Here is a 12,126-nt window from a genome sequence, read left to right on the forward strand (position 1 = left end):
GGCATTCACAGTAGGGGTTTAGAATTCAAGTTTTGAGATAATTTTGAAAGCATGGTCTCTTTTCTAGATAATTCTGTTAGTCACCTAAATCTTGCCCTTTTTAGCCTCAGCTTTCTTCTGGCTATTTAAAGAGATCTTTTTAGTTTCCATTTTCTTTTATTCCCAGTAAGATAACTGTTTATTGAACACCTGACCATCTGTGTAAGTGCTTTGTTCTACCAAGGATCCAGGCTGAAAGATATATATTCTGGAAAGCTTTAAGACTTTATGTAAATGATGTGCAAATCAGAACTGTAAGGAATCGTACTGGACAGGTAGTTCATACCACCAATGTCAGAATTCCCTTTGCAACAACACTGACAGATGAAAACCAACAAAGGTAGAAAAATAACAGAAAAGCATAGGAATTCAATGAGGGGATAGGAGGTGGGAGTTAGACAAGAAACAGCCATCTTATGTTTAAAGTGGAAAAGGGAAAACCAAAGTTTGTATATGTCACATGAGCTTTTGAGGCAGAGAAAGTAGAGGGAAAAGGAAGGTAATAAGAAGTCAACTTTCTCCTCTTAAAGTCCCCATAAAAACCCTATGTGTCTGCCTTCAAAACCATCCAGTCAGGTCTGGATTGGGATTCTCCAGGACAAATTTCTTAAGAAATAATAATAATAATAATAATAATAGAGAAAAAAGAAAAAAATCACCAAACCCTCTTGCTTACAGAAAGCTGAAACAAGCCTTTTCACTAAAATGTGAACAAAAAGGCTTACCTAGAAAAATCTGTCTAAACAAAAGCTGTACTCAACTCAATGCACATGCTCACATTCATGCACATGTTAATAATTAGAGCAACTTAAAGAAAAATTATGGGGTCACCTGGATGGCTCATTCGGTAGAGCGTCCAACTTCGTCTCAGGTCATGATCTCACAGTTCAGGGGTTCAAGCCCCACATCGGGCTCTGTGCTGGCAGCTCAGAGCCTGGAGCCTGCTTCCAATTCTGTGTGTCCCTCTCTCTTCCCCTCCCCCACTCATGCTCTGTTCCTCAAACTTAAATGTTAAAAACAATTTTTTTTAAAAGAAAAAAATTATGTCAGTATGCAAGGTTCTTTATAGATAACAGTGTGCTCTGCAAACAACAAGACAGAATTTAAAGAAACACTGCATTATCAAAAATCATATATAAAAACTGTTTCTACAGGATAATGGGAGTTGGAGGGAATGTAAGCCTGCAGTAAGAATGATTTCTTTGTTAGAAGTATCTCTAACAGGGGCACCTGGGTGGCTCAGTCGATTAAGTGTCCGGCTTCGGCTCAGGTCATGATCTCACGGTTTGTGGGTTCAAGTACCGCATCAGGCTCTGTGCTGACAAATTGCTCAGAGCCTGGAGCCTGCTTCAGATTCTGTGTCTCCCTCTCTCTCTGACCCTCCCCTGCTCGCGCTGTCTCTGTCTCCCAAAAATGTTACAAAACACAATCTGTAAGACAGCTGGTTCCATTACTTTATTAGTCCTCCTAACAACCTTACTTCACAGGCACTATTACACTGGAGTCCTATTTAATTTGTGAGTATATAAAAAGGGAAGAAATCTAAATTGGGCAGACTACTGCATCCAGTCACTCGACATGAGCTTAGGACTAGGGTGAAGTTGAACACAACCTCCTGTTTCCTCAGAATATACCAGATCCCCACATGCCTCACTCTCAAAGGAGAAACCCACTCAGCGCCTGGAGCCTGCTTCAGATTCTGCTTTTCCTTCTCTCTCTGACCCTCCCCAATTTGTGCTCTGTCTCTCAAATATAAATAAATGTAAATATATAGATAAGTAAAGTTTAAAGGGTAATTTTGAAGATAAATAAATTTTGCTGTGGTATCTTCACAGCCACATTAAGACAAAACTGACAGTATTTCCTTTCTACAAAGAGGTCAAGTGGCTTACCCAAGGTCACAAGTAGTACTCCATTTCAATTATTTCAATCCATGTGAATCGTAAGCAATAATGTAAACACAATAATTTCAACTATTCATCCTTTTTTTTTTTTAACCGATTTTGATGAACTGTCAGGGTTTAATGATATTGCTCTGAGGCCCACATAAAAATTCCAAAGTTGAACATTCCTCTAAAGAAATACCCTGGTTATCACTTTTGAAGACGAACTTCAAGCCTCTGACAAACACAAAATGTAATGTTTACTTAAAAATGAGGGAAGGGCACACTGCATTCCTCTAAAATGTCAATGTCATAAAAGAAACAAAAAAAGCTATAAAAATGGAGGGTAGGGGTGCCTGAGTGGCTCAGTCAGTTAAGTATCCAACTCTTTATTGCAGCTCAGGTCATGATCTCACAGCTGGTGAGATCAAGCTCCACATCAGACAGGGAGAGAGAATCTCAAGCAGATTCTGCAGCACCAGTGCTGTTTGTCTCTTCTCTGAATGTAATATCTGATGCTAGATTAGATTTTATATTGGAAGAGAAAAAGTGCTGTAATTGACGTTTTAGGCCAAATCACAAAAATGGAAGGAATACAGAGACGGCAGATTAGAGTATCACCAATACAAATTTATAAAGTTGACAACTATACTGCAGTAAGAAGTAACTCTATTCTTAATATGCTAAAAACTATATACTTAAGTATTTAAGAGATATTTAAGAGTAAAGAGCCTTGATATAGGTAACTTACCCTCAGATGGTTCAGAAAAAAATTGTGTGTGCAGAGAGAACAAATGGTATAAAATACAACAGATGATTCTGGGTAAAGGATAGCTGGATGATTCTTAATAATTTTTATTTTTCAACTTCTTATAATTATTAAATTATATCCAAACAAAAAGTTGAAAACATCTGTAGATAAAGCCCAATGCTTGCATTCTATGAAAGCATGTGTCTAGAACAGCAGTTCTCAAGCTTTTTGGCCTTAGAACCCTTCTATATCCTTAAAGATTTTTTATATGGGTTTATGTTTACTGATACCACATTAAAAATTAATAAACTCATTATATGCAAATATTTTTAATAATTTATATTTCCAAAAACGAACAAAAAGCTTTCAAGTGTCACTGTTTTACGTGTTTGCAAATGTAACTAATGTCTAGTGTGGCAGAAGACAGGGTTTCCTGCCCACTCCTGCATTTTATCTGTTGTGTCATCACATGTCCTTTAACCTGTGGGAAATCACTGCATACTGACAGGATGCAAGCAAACAAATGGGTGTTTGACATTCCGGAGCCTTGTGAAAACATATTGTGATTTGAAAACAAAAGGCCTACACCGTTTTGCCACTATCATGTAGTATATTACAACGATAATTTACTTTAAGATATCCTTCATAGACATTCTGATATAAAGCAATCCTGAGATTTTAAACTACACCTTAACCAAAAAGAAACACCCTCCAAAGGTGACAATCAAAGGCCAAACCTCAGAGTGGCTACTAAAAATACTTTTGCTATCTTTATCTCTCACTAACCAGAGGCCTTAGAATTAGCAACATAAATGTTAGAAATGCATCCTGATTGGCCAATTAGTGATGTTCAGAATTAGTGATATATGGACGGAATAAAAATATTTAAAGATAATCCATACCCTTGCATTAACAGGACAAATGAATCTGGAGGGTCGCCCTTTGGAGCAGAACCTGAGGCTAGGTCCACCAAAAAAAGTCCTGAGGTTAGCCCCAAGTTTAAAGTATTCTGGTGCCTGATAAATATTTGCACGACAATTTTCAAGAGCAGGAATCTTTCACATAAAGAGTGCTTTGAGCACTGGGAAAAAAAAAAAAAAAGAACTGGAACTTCATCAAACTTACAGAACTGGTTGCTTCCTACATGTGGGCATACTTGCTTGCTATTGTCTATATGTTGGCAAACTTTTGGGGGTCCCTGGTACCAAGATTGTGACAAAGGCAATCTATGGCCCGCACCTAACTCATTGCCAACTCTCTAATATGTACTTAAAAAAAGAAAAACCCTAGAGGTGCCTGGGTAGCTCAGTCAGTTGAGCAGCCAACTTTGGCTCAGGTCATGATCTCACAGTTCATGAGTTCGAGTCCCACATCAGGCTCCGTGCTGACAGCTTGGAGCCTGGAGCCTGCTTCGGATTCTGTCTCCCTCTCTCTCGGCCCCTCCCCAGCTCACACTCATGCTCTCTTTCTGTCAAAAATAAAATAAAAACTTAAAAAGAAAAACCTAATGACTATTCTGGACTAACCTGGCTTAAATCAGTTTACTAACAGGTATCTAAAACATGGTTCCGTAGGTTCCCAATTTCTTGGTACAAGGATCCCAATGAAAAGGCAAGCTCCTGAGGCACCAAACGACAAGATTACTATTTCATGTCTACCCTTGGAGGTTCTCACTAGCAACCCTAGAGAATTAACATTTAACCAGAGAAGGGTGAGTCTGTCAGAAAAATGAAGTTGTCAATGAGGATTTCATATATATACATATACATACATACATACATACATACACACATATATATATACACACACACATATATATATACACACACACATACATATGTTTCCGAAGTGGGTATTACATTTCATTCAAAAAGCTAATGGCTTCAGGAAACACGAACATATTTGTAAAGACAATGAAAAATGACTGGCTAATTTCTGTCAGTTAACATCTTTATAAATGTGTAAGAAATGTATAAGGAAGTCTATATGGAACAAACATAGTCCACCCTAACTTTCTCACTGAATGCAGCTGAACTAAGAAAACTTGGCCAAAAAGAATGGAACGATTATCTAAGGACTGAAAAATGAATGGAAGCAGGCAGACTGTAGAAGTAACACAAAAGCCCACGAATTGGTAATGAATTTTGTTTTCATACCTTATCTCGTGGCCTGGAATCAAAAGCTATCTGAAACCCAGAACTGCATTCTAGGTACAGAAGAGCTCTGAGGAAAGCCCTCTATTTCTAGTCTAGGGAGAGGGAAAGAGGACTTCTACGTCCTACAGATCACAGTGAATGGGGGAAACCCCATATTCTGTCTGTTTTTCCCACTCTCTCTTGTTCTAGCTCCTAGGCAATTCCATAGTGATGGCAGTGTATGAGCAGTGGTGACCAAGCAAGCATATAAAACTTCAGGGCAGGCAAATCTTTCTGAGTAAAGGAACTGTGTTCCCAAGAGCATAACAATCCTTGCTACTTTTTTTCTTTTAAGTTGATTTATTTTGAGAGAGGGAGCACACATGGGGGAGGGGCAGAGAGGGACAGGGAGAGAGAGAGATTCCCAAGCAGGCTCCACATGGGCAGTGCAGAGCCCAATGCGGGACTCAAACTCAACACCCGAGAAATCGTGACCTGGGCTGAAACCAAGAGTTGCACACTTTACCAACTGCACCACCCAGGTTCCCCTCTCCTGTTCTTTTACTCTGTTCTCTTGCCACTTAGCCTCAGAGATAGACACAATCATAAGAAGTACATGACAAAGTAAGGAAACTAAAACCCTAGCTTTCTGGCCCAATGGCCAAAAAAGGGAGTCCCTAAGGGCCAATGTTGAGGAAATCACAAAGAGGGAGCTCCCTCAAGAAAAAATCCCCATAAAGTACAAACTCCAGGGCTCATCCACGCATTATGCATGTGTGAATCTTACTCTACACAGAAGGTGGTCACAATAGCATCATCATCATCACCAACAACAACAACAGTGGATATTCTCCACAGGATTTAACAGACTCAGGGTCATGTAACATAATGCGCAAAATGTCCAGCATACAATTCAATATTTATCGACATTTAAAGAACCATGAAAATCTCATAACCCGTAAGGGTAAAGACAAAAACAGTGATACGGGTGTTAGAAACCTGTTAGAAAAAGACTTTAGAGCAGCTATTACAACCATACTACGTTAAGTACAAATGAACGGAAAAACAGAAAGTCTCAAGCAAAAACAGGAAATTTTAAAACAAAACAAAAAAAAAACAATGGCCAAAATTAAAAATTCACTAGGTGGGCTCAACAACAATGGAGATGACAGAGGAAAATGTCAGTGAACTTGAGGCCAATTAATAGAAATTATCCAATCTGAAAAACAGAGAGAAAAAAATATTGGGGGGAAAAAACTGAACAAAGCCTTGGACTTGTGAGGTAACATCAAAAGGTTTGATATTTGTGTCATCAAAGTCCTGGAAAGAGAGGAAAAAGAGTGTTGGACAGAAAAGAGCTGAAGAAATATTAGCTGAAAATGTCTTAAATATGGCAAAAGACAAACACATATTCAAGAAGATCAGTAAACCCCAAAGAAAATAAACACAAAGAAATTCATGCCAAGACACATCACAATAAAACTGCTAAAATGTAAGAGAGAGTAAAAATCTTAAAAGTAGTCAGACAAAATAACACTTTACGTAGGGGGCAAAACAATTTGAATGACTATGGATTTATCAAACTGACCAGAAGGCAGTGAACATTTTTCAAGTGCTAAAAGAAAGTAACTGTCAATTCAGAATTCCATAACTGTGAAAATATATTTCAAGAATAATGGTAAAGTAAAATTCTCAGGTTAAAAAACAAAAACAAAATGGGGCGCGTGGGTGGCTCAGTGGTTAAGCGTCAGGCTTCAGCTCAGGTCATGATCTCACAGTTCGTGGGTTTGAGCCCCGCATCGGGCTCTGTGCTGACAGCTCAAGAGCCTGGGGCCTGCGTTGGATTCTGTGTCTCCCTGTCTCTCTGACCCTCCCCTTGCTCGCACTATCTCTGTCTCTCAAAAATAAATAAAAAAACAAAAACAAAAACAAAATAAACAAAGAGAAGTTGTTGGAAGAAGATCTGCTTTAAAAGAAATACTTTAAGCCAGTTCTTCAGGTGGAAAGGAATGATACCAAAGGGAATGAACACATGTGAGCAACAGAAATGTAAATATGTGGGTAAATTATGAGAGTATTTTTTCTCTTAAGCTAATATGTGTGATGTTTGGAAGCAAAGGTTTTTCAGTGTTTGTAAATGTACATATGACAAATACAATATAAAGAGGTAAAGAGATATTATGTGGTGGGATGGCTTCGACATTTCACCTGAAGTGGTACATTAGTTCTAGGTACACCATGAAAAGCCAAGTATGTATACGTAATCTCTAGAGTAACCACTAAAAAAACTGTGCAGAGAAATCAAATACATAAAATTTGCTGGAGTCCCTCTGATCCACCATGTAGATTTATATTTAGTATCATTTGGATTTGGAAAAGTATTAATTATATTATTGCTGTATAATAAAAATTTTATTAAAATTGCATCAAGAGAAAACTATAGAGATCATCAAAAAACCAATAGAGGGGTGCCTGAGTGGATCAGATCAGTTGGTTAAGCGTCCGACTTTGGCTCAGGTTCGTGGGTTCAAGCCCCACGTTAGGCGCTGTGCTAACAGCTCAGAGCCTGGATCCTGCTTCAAATTCCTGTGTTTCTGTCTCGGCTGCCCCTCCCCTGCTCATGCTGTCTCTCTCTCTCCCAAAAATAATAACATTAAAGAAATTTAAAAATTAAAAATACTAAAAAATATTCAAATAATCCAAAACAGAAAAATTAAAAATACTAAAATATATTCAAATAACCCAAAATAGAAGAAAACAGAAGAAGCAAAAACAAATATTAGACAAATCCAAACAATAATTGCATTAAATGTAAATTGTCTACATATATGATTAAAAGATTGTGAGAACAGGTTAAAAAACAAGATCCATCTATTTACAATCAACAAGAAACCCACCTTAAATAGAAGTTAAAAGTAAAAGGACAGAAAATGACATACCACATAAACACTAACAAAAAAACTGGGGTAGTAGTATTCACATTAGACAAAGCAAGTTTCAGAAACAAGGAAATTAACAAGGGTCATTACATAATGACAAAAGGCTCAATTCATTGGGAAGACATAACAGTCCTAAAGGTGTATGCATTCATCGAACAAGAGCTTCAAAGTAAATGAAGCAAAAACTAATAGGTTTGAAAGAAGAAATAATCAAATTAACAATTATAGACAGACTTCAATACTCCTTTCTTGGTAATCAATAAAACCAGGAGAAAAAAATATCAGCCAGAATACAGAATTGAACAACACTATTAAGCCAACTGGCTCAAGCTGACATTTATAGAACACTCCACAGAGGAGTGCCTGGGTGCTCAGTCAGTTAAGCATCTGGCTCTTGATTTGGGCTCAGGTAATGACCTCACAGTTCATGAGTTCAAGCCCTACCTCAGGCTCTGCTCTGGCAGTGCGGAACCTGCTTGGGATTCTCTCTCCCTCTTTTTCTGCCTCTCCTTACTCATGCTCTCTTTCAAAATACATACATAAACATTTTCTAAAAACTTAAAAATGTACAACACTCCACACAAAAACAGCAAAATAGACATTCTTTTCAAGTGCACATGGGAAATTCACTAAAATATAACATATCAAACCTCAATAAATTTAAAAGAACTAAGGTCATACAAAGAATATTCTCTGAGCATAACGGAATTAAACTATAAGTCATTAACAGAAAACAACTGCAAAGTACTGTATTTAGAAATTAAAACTTTTTTTTTTTTTTAAGTTTACTATTTTGAGAGAGAGTGTAAGCACATCTGTGAGAACAGGGGAGGAGCAGATAGAGAGGGTGAGAGAGGGACAAAGAGAATCCCAAGCGCTGACAGCCACAGAATCCAAGATGAGGGGCTTGAACCCACAAACCATGAGGCCATGACCTGAGCCAAAATCAAAGGTCAGTCACTTAACCGGCTGAAACACCCAGGTGCCCCAAAACACTTCTCAGTAATTCATAAGCCAAAGACTAAGCCTCAAGGGAAATTAGAAAATTTTGAACTAAAGTAAAATATGCAATATATCAAAATTTGTGGGGTCCTGCATACCGAAGGAAAGTTACAGCATTAAATTCTTACATTACAAAAGAAAGGTCTTGGGGTGCCTGGGTGGCTCAGTCGTTTAAGCCTCCAACTTCCACTCAGATCATGATCTCACGTTAGTGGGTTCGAGCCCTGCGTTGGGCTCTTTGCTGACAGCTCGGGTTTCTGTGTCTCCCTATTTCTCTGCCCCTCCCCCTCTCATGCTTTGTCTCTCTCTGTCTCAAAAATAAATAAAACATTAAAAGAAAACTTAAAAAAAAAGAAAGTCAACAATCCAGGTTTCTACTTTAAAGAAACTAGAAAAAGAGCAAATGTAAACCAAATCAAGCATTAGAAAGGAAATAAAGAGCAGGAACCATTATACCTGAAGGAAAACAGTTGTGGAAAAAAAAATTAACCAAAATCAAAGAACTTTGAAATGATAAATAAATATGATACTGATAAAACTGATAAAACTCCAGGCAAACAGACCAAGGAAAAAGACAAAGGGCACAGATTATCAATATCAGAAATGAAGGAAGAACTATCACTATAGATCCCACAGATAACTCATTCAAGAATAATATGAACAGTTCTGCAACTACTAAAGAAATAAAAATTTTAGTTAAAAACTGTCTGAAAAAAATTCCTAGGACATAGTATGGAATTATTTCAGACAGTTATGTATAAAGATTCTTCTTGGGGTGCCTGGATGGCTCAGTAGGTCAAGCAACTCACTCTAAATCTTGGCTCAGGTCATTATCTCAAGATTTGTGAGACAGAGCCTCACATCAAGTACTGCAAGCACAGGCCTCTGTGCTGAAAGTGCAGAGCCTGCTTGAGATTCTCTCTCCAACCTCTCTCTCTCTCTGCCTCTCTCCTAAAAAAAGAACATATCAAAACTTAATGATTTCTTAAAAACTAAGTTTAAGAGAACACGCTTGCTTGCTCTCAAAATAAATAAACTTAAAAAAAAGATGCTACCTTGTTAAAAATATATTTGCACTCATTTTATAGTTAACTTGCTATAAAGCATACACATTCCCATTGATAGTAATGGAAAAGAATACATACTGTGTTGTATTCAACTCAATTTTTATCAATACTTCTTGATCTCATTAATATGGTCAGTATGGCCATTCTTAAACCATCTTTGTTACTACTTTGTATTTACATTAAGCAAATTATTAACAATTCAGGAAGTCAAGAATATCACTTGGCTAAGTACTCAAATGACATACTTACCAATGGTTAAATCCTCTAAGTAGTGTACTAAAGTATTATATGAGACTGAACCACATAAAATTGCCAACTATCAACTCGTTCAATCTAGAACAGTATAAGCATTCCTTGTACCATTCAGTGTTCTCAAGCCTGCTGGCCACTTCTGTCAGAATGGTATGGTATCATAATAAATTACCTTGGATGTTGGGGACTGAAGTTCATTCAACATTTACCAAACATCTCCTGTAGATTTTACATAACAAAAGTTATTTGCAAGTCTAGAATATAAATATATGTACTAGGAAAGGAGTATTTTACCTAGTTATAGAATCTGTTCTACTTAATACTTTTTATGAGTATACTATTTTTAATTCTTAAAAAAAAAGGCCGTTATCTGAACATGGATTCACTACAGTGTAAGATTATACAGTGTTAAGGATTAAGATCCATCAAGTCTCAAGGTATTAATGCAAGAATGCAACAAGACTTCTAAGATCACAACACTCCTTTGCTCAAAACCCTTCAATATCTTATCTCAGAGCTGAAGTCCTCACAATGGTGTACAGCCATTTCCTGCTACTCTCATCCCTCCACTACTCTACCCTGGGTTTCCAGCAGTTCCTCAAACATGCAAACACACTCCCTCCTCAGGGCCTTTGTACTAACTTCGGTTGCCAGGAGTACTCCTCAAAAATATCCACAATGGCCCCCCTCCTCATCTCCTTCAGATGCCTGCCTGTCATCTCAAAATAAAAGGTTTTTTCTGACTAACATATTAGGACAGTACTCCTACTACAAGCCACTGTATTTTTCCCCTTGTTTACGGTCGCTCTTTCCCAAAACAAAATACAAACTACTAAGAAGACAGTCCTTTGTTTTATTCACTGCTATCCCCAGAGTTTAGAACAGTTGCAGGCTCTCAATAAAAATCTGCTGAAAAAGACGCTGCACAAACTTTACATATGGTTTCAACTAAAACTTCTGTCACAGATACGGTGGGGGGGGGGGGCGGCGGGGAAGGCTAACAGTTCGGAACCCTGAAGGCTCTGCTACGTCGCAACTACTCTTCAGAAGAAAATATTTTATTTTCAATAAACTATACTAACGAATGGCGGGTTTCCGTAAAGACGAAGCATTAAAGCTACGCGCATTCGTGTTCTAATCCTGCTGGTACACACTGCTTTGGTTGATCGCACAAGACTTTCACAAAGTCATTTTCCCACGAATCGAGAAATTCTGGCTGAAGACACTTACGGAAAAACATTAGTGGAGTTAATCTACTAATGACATACAAGGTTTAGGAAAGACAATATACGAGTCCAAACCTCACAGTAGAGAGAAAAATAGAAATAGGATATGGGAATGTTTGCCTTAGAGACATTGAGAGAAAAAGTCCGAGGACTGCACCCCTTTATCTTGGCGCCAGACATGGTACGAACACTCAGTCCGGGGGGCGCGGGGCGTAGTGTCCCCGCAAGGGGCCTGGGAAGGCGAAGCCCCGAATCCGAGTAGAATGGGAGTGGTGGATCCGGACCATAGATTTTCCAAAGAAAATCTCCTTTCCATAGATTTTCGCTCAGTGCGGACTGCGACTACCCGCTCCCCAAACAGCTTGGGGGAGGGTTGATGAAGGTAGACCCCTCCCCTTCCCCAGGGATGGTCCAGGCCCCAGTAGGAGCCCAGTCTCCGGCTCACCCGGCTCTCGGTTGATCTCGATGTCGAAGTGACACTGCGGCCGGTCCTGCGCCCCCATCGCTACCGAGGCGGCGGCAAGAGCTAGGAGAAAGGGGGAGGAAAGCGGTCAAGGCGGGAGCTAGGGCGGAGGCTGGGGCGGAGCCCGCGCCACGGTCGCCTCGCGCCGGCCTATCTCGACACCACGGGGGTCTGAGACGGGTCCCCTCCAGCGCCCGGCCTCCCGACTCCCAAGTACCGCGCACACATAGGAAGGCGAGCTCTTCACCTGGTTAGCCTCCAGCCTGAGGCGCTCCCCGTGAGCAGAGGAGAAAGCACTGCCACCTAGGCGGCCGGAGCCCAACGCCACTAACCGACCACCACCTCCTCCCCGGCGCCCGGCCTCCCAGT

The 12,126-nt window shown here is 39.2% G+C and overlaps 1 protein-coding gene across 6 annotated transcripts in view; it reads right to left on the reverse strand.

Moving 5' to 3' along the window:
* Positions 1 to 12,126, reverse strand: part of NKTR (natural killer cell triggering receptor) — a 58,409-nt gene extending 46,283 nt beyond the window's left edge. For all 6 annotated transcript variants that reach the window (XM_029940407.1, XM_029940406.1, XM_029940412.1 and 3 more), the window contains exons 1-2: positions 12,005 to 12,126; positions 11,740 to 11,820 (exon numbers count right to left, since the gene is read on the reverse strand). In XM_029940407.1, coding sequence (XP_029796267.1) covers positions 11,740 to 11,797 — 58 coding nt within the window. In that variant the 5' untranslated portion in view covers positions 11,798 to 11,820; positions 12,005 to 12,126. The remainder of the gene's footprint in view (positions 1 to 11,739; positions 11,821 to 12,004) is intronic.

Source organism: Suricata suricatta, chromosome 5, assembly GCF_006229205.1.
Source record: "Suricata suricatta isolate VVHF042 chromosome 5, meerkat_22Aug2017_6uvM2_HiC, whole genome shotgun sequence".
NCBI lineage: Eukaryota > Metazoa > Chordata > Mammalia > Carnivora > Herpestidae > Suricata > Suricata suricatta.